Raw genomic sequence first — 18,220 nt, 5'->3', positions numbered from 1 at the left:
GCGGCTCAGTCACGTCAGTCCCATGAGGTATAGCGACTCTTATCCTCATTTTGCAGATAATGAAACCGAAGCACAGGGAGGTTAGTAACTTTCCTGTTTGCATAGTTAGGATTTGAACTCAGACAGTCTGGCTCCAGAGCCCACGCTCTTTTTTTTTTTTTAACTATTTTTTAAAATTTATTTATTTCACTTATTTTATTTATTTTTGGCTGAATTGGGTCTTCGTTGCTGCGTGTGGGCTTTTTCTAGTTGCTGTGAGCGGGGGCTACTCTTCGTTGCGGTGTGCGGGCTTCTTATTGCAGTGGCTTCTCTTGTTGCGGAGCACGGGCTCTAGGTACATGGGCTTCAGTAGTTGTGGCTCGTGGGCTCTAGAGCGCAGGCTCAGTAGTTGAGGCGCACGGGCTTAGTTGCTCCGCGGCATGTGGGATCTTCCCGGACCAGGGTTCGAACCCGTGTCTCCTGCATTGGCAGGCAGATTCTTAACCACTGCGCAACCAGGGAAGTCCGAGCCCACGCTCTTAACCACTGGGTTAGAGCCGGGAGGACAAGAAGAAGACATCCTTTAAATGAGAACAAATGTCCTAAAGCTTTGGCAAGTTGTTTACTTTTCGATTTTACTCTACAGATATTCTGAGAGAAGCCTCACAAAGTGCATCGGAATTACTATTGAGACCAGACCAGATTATTGCATGAAGCGGCATTTAAGTGATATGTTGACCTATGGCTGCACACGGCTGGAGATCGGGGTGCAGAGTGTCTATGAGGATGTGGCCAGAGATACCAACCGGTAAGACGGTGCAGATGATCTTGCACAAGACTTCCTTTTCCCCCACCGACTGGATCTGTGTTACTACCCATCTGACAGGGAGAGGTCTAGGTATTCCTCGTATTCGTTCTTCTGTCTGTGCTCTTAGTTCCATCTCCTCCCTCCTTGATTTTCAGTCTCTCTTTACTGGCTTTTTTCCAGTACTCTATAAACATGCTCGTCTCTCTTCCAGTTCTTGTGATAAATAGCCTTTCCCATGTGGAAAGCAGAGGGCAGGGCTCAGGGTTAGTAGTTCAAAGCATGAGAGAAGGCCAAGGAGAATAGGAACAAAGAAAAGGGTTTGAACAAGAAGGAAACTAGTGTGAGATTTAAGAGATTAGTTTTGGTGAAGCAAATGCCACTTGGTAGGGTAGTGAAAGAAAGGCTGGTGAGGTGATGGGTATAAACTTTGAGAAATTTGGGAGTCTAAGGTAGGAAAGAAATAAGGGTTGATAGAGCCATATGAAGTTCTCTTCCCTCCAGAAATAAAGGCAGGCTTCAGGGAGTAAGTGTGTGTTGAGCTGGATCTTAAAGGCTACTTCACTTTAATAGGATTTGGATAGACATGGTGGAGGGTTGTGCTCAGAGAAGGAAGTCAAGGGAAACTAGGGAAACACATGGGTCAGTATCTTAGCAACAACCAGGAAGAGTGCCAGGCTAACGAGGGCGGATGCTTCCCTTTAGGTAATAGAGGTCTATTAAATATTTTGCACACAGGAAGAGTCAGATGGATATCAAGCGTGAGAAAGATCAGCCTGCATAGGATGCGGTCTTGTCGGGGAAGGCTTGAACCGGGAATGCTGGTAGGGCTGCTGCAGTAACCAGGGCTATGCCAGAGAGGTACCTTGTGGGTGGAAAGAGTCTCTGGAAGAGTCTGAGTTAGTCAGGTGGGGAAGAGGAAGATTTTTTCAGGCAGAAAGGAGAGTACGAGCAAGCTCCTGAGGATAGGAGCACACGGCACATTTCGGGAAATTGGAGTGGTTTCATTTGGTGGGAGTGTGGAGCGTGAGGTAGGAGCGTGGTAAGAGGTGAGGCTGAAAGGGTCAGCAGGTTGGCCAGATCATGGGGCGCCTTAGAAGTCAGCCCAGCAAGTTTGGGCTTTAATCCAAGGCCAGGCTGCAAGCTAACTTGTGATCAAGGCATATCTGCATTTTATTTTATTTTATTTATTTATTTTTGGCTGTGTCGGGTCTCAGTTGCAGCACGCGGGCTCCTCGTTGTGGTGCGCGGGCTTCTCTCTATTTGTGGCATGCAGGTTTTCTCTTCTCTAGTTGTGGCGCGGGCTCCAAGGTGCACGGGCTCTGTAGTTTGAGGCATGCGGGCTCTAGTTGAGGCGCACGGGCCCAGCTGCCGTGCGGCATGTGGGATCTCAGTTCCCTGACCAGGGATTGCACCCGCGTCCCCTGCATTGGAAGGCGGATTCTTTACCACTGGACCACCAGGGAAGTCCTGGGGATCACAGTGTGAGGGTGGACTAAGAAGACCAAGCTAGAAGGAAGGTGAGTTCAGAGGCTGCTGCGGTAATTTAAGCAGGAAATGATGTCCTGAAAAGCAGTGTTTGATGACTGAGTGGGAATGAGGGTAAGAGAGAATGGGAAATAGAGAGGCTTGGAGGGAAGATGAGTTTCATTTTGGATAAACTAAGTTTTAGATACTTGTGGGACAACCGGTTGAAGGTTTGCTTTAGAGCGGGGCTGTCCAGCAGAACATTCTGCAGTGACTGAAATGTTCTGTACCCGCACTGTCCACTGCGATAGCACAGCCGAGGAATTGAATTTTTCATCTGAATTAATTTAAAGATAAACTTGAATAACCACGTGTGCCTCATGACTCTAATATTGTACAGTGCAGCATTAGAGTATTGGATATTTGGGCATGGTGTCAGAAGAGAGGCCTGGCCCAGTCACATAGATTGAGAAGTTATTAACAAAAAGAGATTAGAGATGGAAGCCATGGAAATGGATGGGAACCTTCACAGAGTGGGAAGGAGTCCATGGTTTGTAGGATTTTTTGGTGGTGAATGGGAATGGCTAGGTGGTGAAAGGATTGATACAGGGCTTCGGTCTTTAGTAGCCCCAAACTATTATTAGGGCTTGCTTCTTACTTGAATGTGGCACTAGAATGTTAAAATGATTTATACAGCTGGCCCCAAATGATTCTGACTTGTCACTAAATCATTCTCTCTTCTTACCTTTTTTTTAGGGCCCTCCAACCCACCAGAGTGAAATCTACTTTGTATATAGATGTATCTCTCCCTCTCTCTCTCTCTCTCTCTCTCTCTCTCTCTCTCTCTCTCTCTCTCTCTCTCTCTCTCTTCCCCCCCCCCTCCCTTTCTTTCTCCAAATGAAATTATTTGTTAAAAGATTTTTAAAGGAAAGAGCATAACAAGATGCTGCTCCTGCATGGTTTTGAGCTCATTATTCTTGTTTTTAACCTAGATATTTACATTAGCAAGCTTATTTTGGCCGATGATGCTAAATCAAATAATTTTAGTGTATATTAACTCCTGTGACCTCAGTCACTTACTGTCAGAACTTACTGTCAGAGTAAGTGCATAAGGGAATTTCTGAGAAATATCTCAGAAGTAAAATTATTTTTTTCCAGGCCTTCTCAGAGGTGGAGATGTAAAAATGACTTTCTACGATTTCTTTTTCCCCAACCATATTCTTCACTATAGAGCTACTGTTACCTGTCTTGGAGATTGTTTTCCCTCTATTCCTTGTACACACCTTGTTGCCCATTTATTTGTGTAACAGGTAGTGAATTTTCTTCCTCAGGGGCCACACTGTGAAGGCGGTATGTGAGTCCTTTCACCTGGCCAAAGATTCTGGTTTCAAAGTTGTGGCTCATATGATGCCCGATCTGCCAAATGTGGGACTAGAGAGAGACATTGAACAGTTTACAGTAAGTATTACCTTAAACCAAGCTACTTGAGAATGCCTCTGCATGCTGCTTCTACCCTCTCTGCTCTTTCTGATTATTTACTGTTGATTTTTTTCCCATTATTAAAGCAAGACATCCTCATTATGACACAGTGGAGAAAGAGGAGTCACTCACAGCCCCGACACCAAATAAAACCCTAACATGTCAATATACTCCCAGGGTTTTTTTATACTTAGGATTTTTTAGGGGATGAGGTGGGTGATACATAGATACACAAAGACATACTTACACTTACGTATATGATAGGTAATTATTTTAATAGCTTTTTCACTTAACATTATAGCAAGCATTTATTCCTGTTATAGCCTGGTCTCTGTTAAAAGGTTAACATATTTAAATATCCACTTAATTTCCATTGAACAAATATGCCATACTTTGCTTAACCACTTCCAGTTTTTTTAATTGAAGATATTATCAGTTTTTGATAATATCAAAATATCAAATAGATATTTGTAAATAGACTGCACATCAACAGTTTTATGCCTGTAATTTTTTATAGTATTTAGGGTTATTTCTTTAGGACAAATTCCCTGGAGTAGAATTATCAGGTAAAGGTATAAATACTTTAAGAATCTCACCATACTACTTAGTTGCTTTTCCCAGGGTTGTAACAACTTACACTCATTTCAGCAGGGTTATCTTTTTCCCAAAATAATTCTCTCCTATTTATGTATTTTCTACATACATATATATAAACACACACACACACATACATACAATATTTTATCTTCATTAATTTGATGGATAAAAGTGCTGTTTCAACTTGTATTTTGTAATTATAAGTAATGCATTTTTCAGGTTTGTATTTAATAAGTATAATTCTTTCATCTTTTTGGAATTGTGTGTTTTTGTCCTCTGACCAATTACTCTATTAGATATGAATATTTTTAATATTAATTATATGAACTTTCTAGGTAATGACATATTATGGATTGTTTTTTATATTTGTTAAAAATATTTTCCCCAACCTATCCTTGACCTTTTGTTTCTGTTGTCAAATCTATCTTATTTACTTACTTATTTTTTTAGTGATGATTTCTTAAGATACTTCTAAGCTTAGAACTGCCTTTCTCGTATAGCATTTCATTAAACAGTGAAAGAAAATATTCTGTTTTCTTCTGGCCTTTCTGTTCTTGAATTTTAATACCTAACTTGGAGTTCGTTTGTTTGTTTGTTTGTTTGTTTTTACTCTATCACATGTTAGCTTGATTCATGTTAGCTTTGTCTTGGGAAATGAGATTGCTCAAAACTCTTTTTTCCTTCAGATTCTCAAATAGGGAAGGTGGCTTAACGATATCCTTTTAGAGAAGAGAATGAAAATATTTATCAAGTTATTTCATCCACGAAAATACTTTTATTTTGCTCTGTTTATTAGAACAATAGAATTCATCATGCCTTATTTGTGAAGTTAATAATTCTTTCCTTTTAAAAAGTTTATTTTTATTATTTCTAAGCCAATGAATTACAACTAAAGGCCTATTTTATAAGACAGCATTAATTCACAGAGGTTATTAATTCCCCCATATTGACTATGTAATAGATTTTGAGTCTAATATCTTCCCCTCAGTAGTACTAGCCAGGTACTCAGACTTCAAGCCTAAAAGGCACCTGAAACACACTTTTCTTTAGCACAGCTCCTAGGTGGGCCAGTGGTATAGCCAGCATTCATAACTTTAAGTGCCCTTGGAAAAAATATGTCAAGTAATAGCAAATAGCTGAGTCTTACAATTCATTTTCTTTGTGTCTTCAAAATAAAGAATAGTTCAGAAATAATATTGCAGAGACAGCCCTTCATGTAAATGGATTTATCTGCTTGTTTATAATCTTTTCAAAGAAACCTACAGGGAATATGAGCAGACCATATGCCTTTTCTAACTGCATCCCAGCAAATGAGTAACAAAATAGAGCTAAAATGAGAAATCTGATTTCTCTCTAGAGAAAAATTCTCTGAAAAATTAATCTATAGATTGTCTTAAATATTTTTACAAATCAATTTAAAAAAAGACAGACCACCTAATAGGAGAATGGGAATAAAAAACAAAACTTGAACAAACACTTCACAGATAGGATATTCAAATATTCAGTAAAACTATTTAAAAGTTCTCAGTCATTTATCTTCAAAGAAATGAAATTTAAAACTACAATGCATGGCTACTGTATACTCATCAGAATAGCTAAGAATAGCTAAAATGAAAAAAGACAATATCAAGTGTTGGTAAGAGTATGGAGCAACTGGAACTCTCATTTATTGCCAGTGGGAATATAGTACATCATATTAGAAAACTGTTTGACAGTATCTACTAAAAGTGAACGTAGGCATACTCCATGACCCAGCAATTCTACTCCTTCACGTTTACCCAACAGAAATGCACACATATTTACCAAGACACAGTCACAAATTACTGAGTGTAGTATCATCATATTGGAAACAACCCAAGTGTCCATTAAAGTCAAATACATAAATATTGTAAGTTGTGGTGTAGTCAAACAATGAAATACATAAAACAATAAGAGTAACTTAATTATGACTTCATGCAACAACGTGGCTGATTCTATTCAGCATAATATTGAGCAAAGGAAACCAGATCCAAAAGACTACCTAACATACAATCCTATTAATGTGAGGTTCAGAAGCTTTGGGTGGAATTGTAGCTGGAAACAGGCATGTGGTAGGCTTCTGAGGTTTGGATAATGTGCCTTTTCTTGATTTGAGTGTCTAGGTGCTGGCTACATGATTTGTAAAAATCTATCAAGGTGTACACTTACGATTTGTGTACTTTTTTATACTAAGATGTATTTCAATAAAAGGTTTACTAAAATTTTTTTAAACTAGTTTTTGTTTAAGAAATCTTGTTTGGGCCTATTTGGAATTCACAACTTTTCCTGAATTAGTAGGCAGTATATTTTACACTTTAAAATTTTCTTTTTTCCCTACTTTATTTTATTGTCACATTATTAGCAACCCACAGATACAGTTCCCTTAATGTGTTTTATCCATAGGAAGGGTTGCTAAGTAAAGGGTCTACTTGTATAATTGTAGAAGTCTAAAAAATGTTATATCTGTAGAGGACAAGATAGCCTTGCCTGGCACGGATCCCAGCTATGTGGCTGCATGTGTTAGTTATAAATTGGCTTTGCTCTCACACCTTGTTGCTTAGGTCAGTTTCGGGTCGCTAAGAGCGAAACTGGTCATTTGCGTCTGTTCATTGCAGATTCACACTCTTATCTAGTGGTAGGTACAGAGCTCATAGCTGTTTGTGATAAATAGCATTTGCTTATATTTTTCAGTAACTAAGATTTATTTTTGAAATGAAGTTTTCTTTTTTCTTATAAAGCTGAAAGTCCTGGTTGTGATGGAGAATGTTTAACATCTTAGGAATTTATCCTCCGAGCATTAACTTCACCCTTTCCATCTGTCCTCAGGTCTCCAAAATGTTATATCATTTACTACTCAAAATAACCTTAGCTGTTTTTTGTATTTTATTCTTTTAAAATTAGACTGCTCCTGGATGTCTAAACTCAGGTTGCTGAAAATGCTTAGAGAGTGTCAGTTCCTCTTGAGGAAAATTTATCTCCAGAACCTCTTGTCAGTAATGCGAAATCTTTCGAAGTCCATTAATGTTTGCCCACCCTTTGGACACTCAGAAGCTCTTTTTTTCCCCCCACTGAGCTGTTTTTCCCAAAAGCCAGTGTGATCAAGTTACAGTTTGGCAGGTATGGTTAGAGGTGTTTGTTGTTGTACTTCTTCATTTGCTTGGTTTTCTTAATGTAAAGGCTCGATACTTAAGGTAATGTCATAGAATACAGGTAGTGTAGAATTATATCAGAAAAGACCACCTGTTCCAGCCTCCTCAGATAAGGAAACAAGACCTGACGCGGTTAAGTAACTGTTAAAGGCCATGGTGAGTCTCAGGTAGAAGCAGGCTCTTAGGAAGGCACCCTTTCTATTGCACCTTTCTGTGTTTCCTTTCTTAGGCCAAGGAAAGTCTGTTTTACGATGAATGACTATGCATGACCTGAATGATGTTGAAATCCTGGTCGGGTTGGATCTTACAGAAACAAAACTTCCGTTTTCAGTTATTTTTTATTTGTAGCAAAGGAATACAGGCAAAATTTTAAAAGTCAAATTGTACTGTAAGGCCTACAATGAAAAACAGCAGTACCCTGCCTTCCTTTCCCTTGAGTGTCCCCATGTCATTTACAAACGCTTCAGTGTCCCTGCTTCCTCCAAATCCACTGCAGCTTGGCTTCTACTCACTCCCCACTGCCCACCAACACACACACACACACACACACACACACTCTCTCTCTCTCTCTCTCTGAAACTATTCTCTCAAACATTGTAAAGTACTTGCTAATCTCCAAATCCAAAGGATACTTCTCGGCTGACATTTTATCCAATCTTAGCATCTATTATTGTTAAAGACTCTCTCCAGTTTTAAATTCTCACCTCCCTGGCTTTTGTGACTCTGCTGTCCCCTGGTTCCCTTTTTAACCTCTAGAACTATTTCTTTTCCGCTAGATCTTCTTTTTCTTCCCACCACTTAAATGTGGCTTCTGTCTTTTGCTCTCGTCTATATGCTTGTCTTTCTTCTGTTGTTCTAACTTCACCACTTACACTTCAGTGAATCTCATTTTCTCTCCAGCCTTAAGCCTTAGCTCTTAAGTCCAATTGCTGAATACTCTTCAACTAGAACCAGATGTCTTACGTGTACTTTGGACTTAACGTGTCCAATATGGACATACTTTATTCCCCCAGTGGTCTCCTCGTCTTCTGTTTCCTGTGATATTGGTGTTCCATCATCCACATACCCTCCCAAGCTAGACATTCAGTCATTCAGAAGGAAAGAGAGAATATGTGGAGCCAGACTGGGCCTAGTTTGAATCCTGGCCCCACCCGCCACTTGGTAGCAATCGGACTGCTTTGTTCCTCAGTTTCCTCATCTCTGAATGAGGCTGTTGTGAAGGTGGGCAGAGGTAATGCATGCAGCATGCTTAGAAGAATGCCTGGCACATAGCGAGTGCTCAGTACATCACTGCTGCTGCTGTTCCCTCTACCGTGGGTCTAATCTAACAGGAGGTCCTGTGTGTTACTCCCTCTGAATATCTTTCAGAGCTGTCGCCTCCTCTTCATCCCCACTGCCACAACTTCAGTTCATGCTTTTGTCAGCTCACTGCACAGGTAGACAGCTTCTTAGCTAAGTCCCACGGCCACCAGCCATGTTCCCTCCTAATGCATCATCCACATTGCCGCCAGAATGATGTTGATTAAATTAATTTTTATCTTTAGAGTATAAAAGGTATTAATTAATAAAATTATTATTAACTAGTGTTTGAAAATCCAGTAAGTCCTAAAGGGGTCATATCAAAACACAGTAGGCCTCCGCCACTTTCAACTGTTGTAGCCAGGCCAGGCCAGGGGAGGCGGGGGTGTCCCAGTATTTACCACCATGTTTCCTTCTTCTATGCTTGGATTCCTGTTTCCTGACTGTCGGTAGAGAGATCCTCTTGTCTTACTGTTATCAATACAATAGTTAAAGAGTTAGTTCTTTGAACTCCCATTGTCCCAATATTATTAGGCCACTATTTTAGTTACATGAGTAGTCAATGTTTTCATTACAGTTTTTACATAATTATTATTATTTCCATGGAGCCAAGTAATATACTATACCTACTTTCTTTCTTAAATACCTTTTGTTTTTCCTAGAGTTAACAGTAAAATTGTCTTATTTATTTGCTTGTTAGTTCTCTGAGTATCTGTAACCTTCAAGTGTGCCCATTAAGTGTTAAAAGCCCCTCTCTAAGTTCCTTTTTTAGGCTGGAGACATAACTCCCCTGAGGTCTAACCTTCCAGCTGCAAAACTGGACTGACAGTTTCTCTGTGCCTAGTTCCCAGGGGTCTTCCTTAGGGCTCCTCTTCTCCTCTCTGTAGGATCGGATCCTGTGTTTTTTGGAAACCAAGTTAATCCTTTTATTGGTTTATTCCTTTACTTTACTAAAACACATTCTCCAGCAGCTTTCTAAGAAAGGATTCATCATGGGAAGTAAGCCTTTTACATGCCCCAAAATGTCTCTATTCTAATACCTTCACACTTACAGAATTCTGTGAAATTATTTTCCCTCCTTTTTTTTTTTTTTTTTTAAACTCATTATTGACCGGGGGATTTTTGCAGAAATTAATGCCTGTGGCTGGCAATTTTTATTTCGGCTGATCAAAATTAATTCTGTTATTGCACTAACACTTTGTGGGTTATTACATTCAATAGTTACACCTGACACACCTGTAAAGTCTTCTAATTTTCATGAAATGTTGTCTTCAATCCACTCTTCTGTAGAAGCAAAGGAGCATTCTCCAGCATCGTGAGTTTCATTTTCACTTTCCGTATCAGAATCAATCACTAAGGTTTTTTGTCTTTTTGTTGGTATAATACTCACGTCGTCTGAATCAGAACTATATTCTGAAGAACTGTCATTCCTGCTATTTCTGTTCCATGCTCGTTCCGGGGACTCTGGTGCGACTGAGCTGCCCTTTCATCCGTATCCCCCTTTGCAGATAGTTTGTTTACAATTTTCCTCATTTGCAAAGTCATTTACCAATCTTCCATCCGTTTTCTGTCTTCCAAAAATTTATTGCCATCACTTATTCCCCCTCCTGTCTCCTCTGATGTTGTCTTTGTTCTTCTGGGTTTATGCTTTTTAAAAAATTATTTCCTGTTATTTCAGTGTGATTTTGGAAGGAAAGGAAAGAAACACATATTTTAATTCTCCATGTTTAACCGGAAGTCCAGCACCAATTCCATCTATCATCATTCTTATGAAAGGATTATATCAGCCCATATGTCCCCTAAATTTATTACACGAGTAACCAGAAGTACTTTACTGAAATCCTGTGTTCTAATATAGATGCAGACTAGGTAGAAAGTGACTTGCATGCATACTCTTTGTGGATGGCTATAGAATATTAAAGACCTCATGAATCTTTAATATATAAATGTTACAGGGAAAATTACATGCAATTACAGAAGAATATCCCTAAGAGCAAATGGTGCACAAAGATTATAGCATTTAAGACTGTGACAGAAATCAATGAGAGAGGTCGAAAACTCTATAGTTATATATTTCTTTGAAAACCAAGTTAAACAATGGAAAGCTCTGTAAGAATAACAGCACAAGATAAAAAAGCATTTTCACAATTCACAAGATACAGTACTGCTGGCCGTTTAAATACTAACGCCAGGGTCGGGGTGAGAAGGAGCTGTGTGAGTCCACCTTCATTCCTCTATCACGTGTCAAGTGAAATCAAGATAAGAGCAAATTAGCAGTGCAAAGTCATAGAAAGGAGAATGCCTGATGTCTCCTTTCTACATCCCAAGTAAAGAAATAAGGCAGCCAGCTGGGATGATACAGTGCAGGAAATTACTATGTCAAAATAGATGAATTAGATATATCCCTCAGTGTCCAGATAACAAATGGACTGTGTGTATCCCGGGTTAGGAATGGTGCCAGTTGGCCTGAGGACAAAATAGTCATATCCAGGGGTCGGCGTACTTTTTCTGCAAAGGGCCATATAGTAGACAGTTTAGGTTTTTCAGCCCAGATGATGATCTATGTCACAACTTTTAAAAGTTTAAACAGTTAAATATATTCCATTATTAAAGGAGGATACAGTCTGGAGGCGAAGGCAGGCATCAGATGAATTGTCAGTACGATGCGGCTAAGAAGGCAAGAGTACAGAATTCCAAAAAACATTTTTAAGTGAAGCAACTTGTATTTGAAGGTCAGGAGACCTCTCTGAAGAACTGGCATTCAAGCTAAGACCTGAGATTAGCTAGATGAAGGAAAACTGATGAAATTTCCAGGCAGAGGAAATTGCCTTTGCAAAGACAGAAAAGCAAGGTGGGGAGGGTGGCATGCGGTGACACCACAGCAGTGGACCGGGGTTGTGTTGGTTGGCAAAGGCTTGGTCACCCAGCACACACATGTTTTGCTCCACTGAGGCTGTAAAAACAATGAGTTTCTGTTCTGTCTACCTTCCCTCACTTGATGGGAAGGAAAGTCAGTCTAAGGACCATGTAGGTATGTGAGAGAAGCCAGCCCCAGATTGAAACTTCACTATGGGTAATCTCCATATAACTAATGGAGAAGTCATTTTCTCTATTCACAGGAGTTTTTTGAGAACCCTGCTTTTCGTCCTGATGGTTTAAAACTCTACCCTACCCTCGTGATTCGTGGAACTGGGCTTTATGAGCTGTGGAAATCGGGAAGATACAAGAGTTACTCTCCCAGTGGACCTGATTGAATTGGTGGCCCGGATCCTTGCCCTCGTGCCTCCGTGGACTCGAGTGTACCGAGTGCAGAGGTAATGTGTTAATCTTTTATGCCAGAAATCATCAGTGACGAGTCTTATCTGTTAACAGTTTCTAATGAGAAGAGTCTCACTGCAAATTGATGGGTTTGAATTTTTTTAAATTAAAAATGGGACACCTAGAATGCTGTCTGTAGATAGAGAGGATGGAAATGATAGGACAGCACGTCCAAGCCTCTTTGCCAGTACCACGTTTATTCACATGTTCATCTCTCCATTCACGAGCCAGGAGATGGAGGATGATGGGAAGTGGGCATGGTGTTTGGTTCCAGGAGCTTGTGATCTACATCAGCGTTTCCTTTTTCAGATCTGCTCCAACCCAGGTACTCTAGTGAGTGTGGGAGGAGGACGTGGAGCCATGTGTCTGTTATCCCTGTTCTAGAGCCTCTGAAGAGAAAAGAAAGAGTAGCAACAAGCATTCTTTACTGACATTAATGTAAATGTGGAGAAAGAGTGACATATTCCTGATAGTGTGAAGGAAATCATCTTAACTACTTTTCTAGGAGAAACTGAGATCTCATTTACAATTGTGGTCTTTTTTAAAAAAAAAAAAAAAAATAGAAACATAACACTGAAGAAAAAATTTAGAAGCCATAAAGTTACCTATTTACCTACAATCCTGACAAAGCCATTCCTGTACTTCCTGGTCGTTAAGGCACATTTCCACCACCCTGCTGAAAACTGCCTGGATTCCAGTATTACCAGTACAAGGCCAAATGGGGATCGATAAATGCATGTCCAGTCAGCTGCTGTGACTAGTATTCCACTGAGCACGAAGACTGTGCTACTAATCACATAAAGCAGGACTATCAACTAAAGGAAAATTATCAAGGATATAAAATAATGGATTTCCTTAAAGGTCAAAGGATATTTACACCACATTTCTGGCACAGTGTATTTATTTCTCAAATTTTTAAAATTATTGGCCCAACTTAAGGACCTAAATTGCTTAATGATCTCTATTTTTTAAAATACAGGTAAAAATACTAAGGAGATAGTGACTAGAAAATCAGCCACCAAAATCATTTGCATTATCCTTCCTCTTCTCTTCCACCTTTCTGGAACAATTCAGTCCAAAAGACATTAGGAGGTGCTGAGCAACGCAGGCATCCACACGAGGGACATAGGGAGCCGCAGGGCCCAGAGCATGGGGAGAAGGGTGTTCTTGGGGAGGAGGTGGTGGTGTGGTTCAGGCTGCTGCAGCCCAGATGTGTGAGGAAGGCGTTCTCACTGAGGGCTGACCTGGCACCAGATGTCAGAGCTCAGCAGGGCAAGGAGGATGTGTCCGAGGGGTGTGGAGACGGGGACAGCAGCAAAGGGTCAGTAACTTGCAGGCGGCGGATCTAATAAGTAGATAATATTAAGGATAATGGGAGCTGGGTTTTCTGTTATCTGAAAAGGGAATGACAAATATGAAAAAGGAGGAAATTAGAATGTACCCCATGGTGTTTGGGAATAGGAGATACTGGTGTGAACTTGTGGTTTTCAACATATTGGTAGAGATAGAAATAATTGTAAATGTAACAAACGATAACAAATATAATGGTGTGTGCACATGTCCTTTTCACAGTCTATTTAATGGCCATGATTTTTGCCGTTTTGTGCTGTTTGTTGGTGATTTCACTGTTTAAAATGGCCTCTAAGCATAGTACTGAAGTGTTGTGTAGTGTTCCTGAGTGCAGAAAGGCTATGCTGTGCCTTACGGAGAAAAGGCATGTGTTAGATTAGCTTCATTCAGACATGAGCTGTGAGCCATGAGCTTCATGTTAATGAATCATCTGTCTATTTATTGAGAGAGAGAGAGAGAGACACCTTAAACAGAAATACACATAAAACAAGGTCATGTTGATCAGCTGATGGAAATCCTGTGACCAGAGGCTCACAGGAAGCTGGGATGGAGTCTAGGATTAGACAATAGTAAAGTGCCAATGTTAGTTTCCTGATTTAGATGGTTGTATTACTGTTATGCAAGAGAATATCCTTGTTGTAGGAAATACTAAGAGTATTCTGGGGGTATTGGGACATCTTGTTCCCAATTTACTTTCAAATATTATACTTCAGGAATATAGTTATTTGTACCACACTTGGGAATTTTTCTGTGACTTTGAGATTGTTTCAAAAAATTAATACAATAGAAACAAAGATGCAATAAGTAATACTAATAACAACAAAAGAAAAATAGCATTTGCATTTAACTCACTGGGGCAACCAGAGAACAGTGAAGACACTACTTCCCAGCAGCAGAGCAAGGCAACCGATAACACAGAATAGATAGAAATTTCACAGCCATAGACACCATAGTTTTCCTACCAAGAGTAACAAGGCATAGATCACATGGGCAATCAGATGAAGAATTTGCATTCTCCCCATTCATTTTTAGCTTTAAATTTCTTACTGCTGTAACCAGCGAGTCAAAAGCAACAAAGACATTGCTATAACATTAAAAGCTTAATTTTATAGGCTTTATGAAATACCACTATGGGACATTATCCTGGCTTACCACCAGCTGAAAAAACAAGGATTTCGAGAAAACAGGAGCAGCAAATATAATCTCTATAGGAAAATTGTAAAGGGGTCATGACAGGAAGAATTAAGAATATGTATATTATACAACCAAAAGGGTGTACGAGGAGAAAGGCATGATATTATGGATAACGAACATGAGGCTGATTAAAGACACCTCCCCGTTCCCAGTTCTCCTGTCATGACCCCATTGCAGCTCTCTGGAGAGCTGTCCTTGTTCACATAGTACACTTAACACTTAATAACAATTTGGTAGCTGTGTTCTGGTAAAACAGCTTCATATCTCTGCATAAAAACTTTATGCTCCATTTACTGATGTTTTTAAAGTTATATTCAGATATAGCTAGAACTTGGTATATCTAGACTTCTAGAAAGAAACTTGTATCGAGGGCTCGATGGTAAAATGTTGAAAAAGAAGTGCTAAGGAAAGTGTTAATGGGTAACTCAAGGTTTACATACAGATGTGTACAAGAGAAGGCTGAGTGTTTAGACAGTGTTCAGGGGCTGAGAAACCTTTTGAGTTGGGAAAAGAGAATCGCAGTGTTTCGTCTAGCTTCAGTTTTAAACTTTTAGAACGATTTTGAAAATGTAGAAAACTGATAGTGGTTTAGAAGTGCAGTTAAGTACCCTCACTCTATTAATTTGGAAGCAGTTGGTTATGTCTTGCTGGAAAGAAGCCATTGGCAAAGGAAAAAGCCTCCTCTTAGGGTGTTTAATCCAGGTGATTTTAATAATTATAGTTTATTTTTGTTTTAAATCATAGTAAAGGAAAATCGTGTGTGTCTTTTTGTTCTGTGCCTTTAGAAAATCTGGCTATCTCTATGTTGGTTCACCTAGTGACAGCTTCTACTAATTACAAGCAACTTGCTTAGCGTTGACTAGCTAATCTAAACTTATATACATGGAGGAGAAGATTTTAGGAATGATTTTTTTTTTTATAAATTTATTTATTTATTTTGAGCTGTGTTGGGTCTTCGTTTCTGTGCGAAGGCTTTCTCTAGTTTCAGAGAACGGAGGCCACTCTTCATTGCGGTGTGCGGGCCTCTCACTATCGTGGCCTCTCTTGTTGCGGAGCACAGGCTCCAGATGCGCAGGCTCAGTAGTTGTGGCTCACGGGCCCAGTTGCTCCGCGGCATATAGGATCTTCCCAGACCAGGGCTCGAACCCGTGTCCCCTGCATTGGCAGGCAGATTCTCAACCACTGCGCCACCAGGGAAGCCCTAGGAATTATTTTCTAGACAGGCATCAGAAGGAAGGAGCAAAGGAAGGAAAGTGAGAGGGAAGATATTTCAAGTGAAAACACAATGTTTTACACTTGTCTTTTTTTAAAAAAAAAATACTATAATTTACTATTAGATTACCTGATTTTTTTTAATTGGCCATTTTCCCCACCCCACCCCCCTTTTTTTTCTTAATTAATTTACACTTTAAATTTTGAGTCAATACCATTTTACCGGGTGTTTTTATGAAGTAGCATCCCAATAGATTATTCTGTATTGCAGCCCTGAAGGGTGCAGTCAATGATTAAATGTACAATTCTGTCCAGGCACATGATGGAGCCACATTAAACTGCTGCTGCCCACAGGCTATTTAACAGCTGTCTGCCTTGATGTGATTTTTTTAAATCACTGTGAAGCATTTGAATAGAATACCAATTTGCAGCCAAAAGATGCTTCTGAAGTGCGAGAAACTTCAGACCAAAAAAACTCTAGACAGCACTTTGAAAGGCTTTTGATGAGCAAATTGCAAATATTAGTGCCTCTAAGCTTGAAATGTTACCTGTGAAATAGAAAAATGAGTATTCTTGAATGTAATATCTCTTCAAGCCAAGAAAGTGAAACAAATTGAAAAGCCTAAAAATAATTTTAAGTCCCACCTAGATGGATGTAGCAAGTTCAGATGGTCAGTAATCTTACCTGGGTTTTGAACTCCTAGGAGTCTGTAACAGTGCCTATTTATATATTCCAAATTGCTTAATATACTACTTTGCACATAGAAGATGTTCCACATATATAGAACTCTCTCTCTTCATTTTTAGTGAAAAAAACTTTATCACTGAAAGTGGAGATTGCCACATTTCTATTCCCTACTGAGGAAAAACTCCTGTCTGGTACGCTCCAGGCATTTCACTGCCAAAGACCATTAAAGCCATATTGCATTTTGTAGTGACAGACATAAATTTAAGGACATTTATGAACTGTCAGCATCATTATAAAGCCCTGTGTTACCAGGTCCACACTGAATTGTGCTTTGGGGTAGTCAGTGCCAGCTTCAGGGAACATGCGAACCTCTGTAGTCTCATAGGACTTTAACTTGGCCTAATGCTCTGCTCTCACCGTCTTGAAATCATTAATAATTTTTCAGAAGAGGCCCCCTGTTTTCATTTTGCACTAGGCACCACAAATTATTAGCTAGCCCTGCTGGTAATTCTGTCTTTCTGTCATATAGTTCTGCATAACAACACCATATGATAAAACCTAGACCTTAGAGAGTTTACTTGTATTGAAAATTTTAGTGTCTTTTAAAAGTACCGGTTCACAAGAGATCACTGAGGAAATCAAAATACCTAGAAACAAATCACAATGAAAACACGAGGACCCAAAACCTATGGGATGCAGCAAAAGCAGTTCTAAGAGGGAAGTTTATAGCAATACAATCCTACCTCAAGAAACAAGAAACATCTCAAACAACCTAACCTTACACTTAAAGCCATTAGAGAAAGAAGAACAAAAAAACCCCAAAGTTAGCAGAAGGAAAGAAATCATAAAGATCAGATCAGAAATAAAAAGAAATGAAGGAAACGATAGCAAAGATCAGTAAAACTAAAAACTGGTTGTTTGAGAAGATAAACAAAATTGACAAACCATTAGCCAGACTCAAGAAAAAAAGGGAGAAGTCTCAAATCAATAGAATTAGAAATGAAAAAGGAAAAGTAACAACTGACACTGCAGAAATACAAAGGATCATGAGAGATTACTACAAGCAACTATATGCCAATAAAATGGACAACCTGGAAGAAATGGACAAATTCTTGGAAAAGCACAACCTTCCAAGGCTGAACCAGGAAGAAAATATAAACAGACCAATCACAAGCACTGAAATTGAGACTGTGATTAAAAATCTTCAAACAGGCAAAAGCGCGGGACCAGATGGCTTCACAGGCGAATTCTGTCACGCATTTAGAGAAGAGCTAACATCTATCCTTCTCAAACTCTTCCAAAATATAGCAGAGGGAGGAATACTCTGAAACTCATTCTACAAGGCCACCATCACCCTGATACCAAAACCAGACAAAGATGTCACAAAGAAAGAAAACTACAGGCCAATATCACTGATGAACATAGATGCAAAAATCCTCAACAGAATACTAGCAAACAGAATCCAGCAGCATGTTAAAAGGATCATACACCATGATCAAGTGGGGTTTATTGCAGGAATGCAAGGATTCTTCAGTATATGCAAATCAATGTGATAAACCATATTAACAAACTGAAGGAGAAAAACCATATGATCATCTCAATAGATGCAGAAAAAGCTTCTGACAGAATTCAACACCCATTTATGATAAAAACCCTCCAGAAAGT

The 18,220-nt window shown here is 39.4% G+C and overlaps 1 protein-coding gene across 1 annotated transcript in view; it reads left to right on the top strand.

The window, feature by feature from the left end:
* ELP3 (elongator acetyltransferase complex subunit 3) overlaps positions 1-18,220 on the top strand; it is a 115,828-nt gene that overhangs the window by 50,501 nt on the left and 47,107 nt on the right. The window contains 4 exon segments of the mRNA XM_036856399.1: positions 626-787; positions 3,583-3,709; positions 11,913-12,035; positions 12,037-12,107. Coding sequence (XP_036712294.1) covers positions 626-787; positions 3,583-3,709; positions 11,913-12,035; positions 12,037-12,107 — 483 coding nt within the window.

The sequence above is a fragment of the Balaenoptera musculus genome, chromosome 6 (genome assembly GCF_009873245.2).
Source record: "Balaenoptera musculus isolate JJ_BM4_2016_0621 chromosome 6, mBalMus1.pri.v3, whole genome shotgun sequence".
In the NCBI taxonomy this organism is placed as follows: domain Eukaryota; kingdom Metazoa; phylum Chordata; class Mammalia; order Artiodactyla; family Balaenopteridae; genus Balaenoptera; species Balaenoptera musculus.
This window is presented reverse-complemented; position numbering and strand designations above follow the sequence as displayed.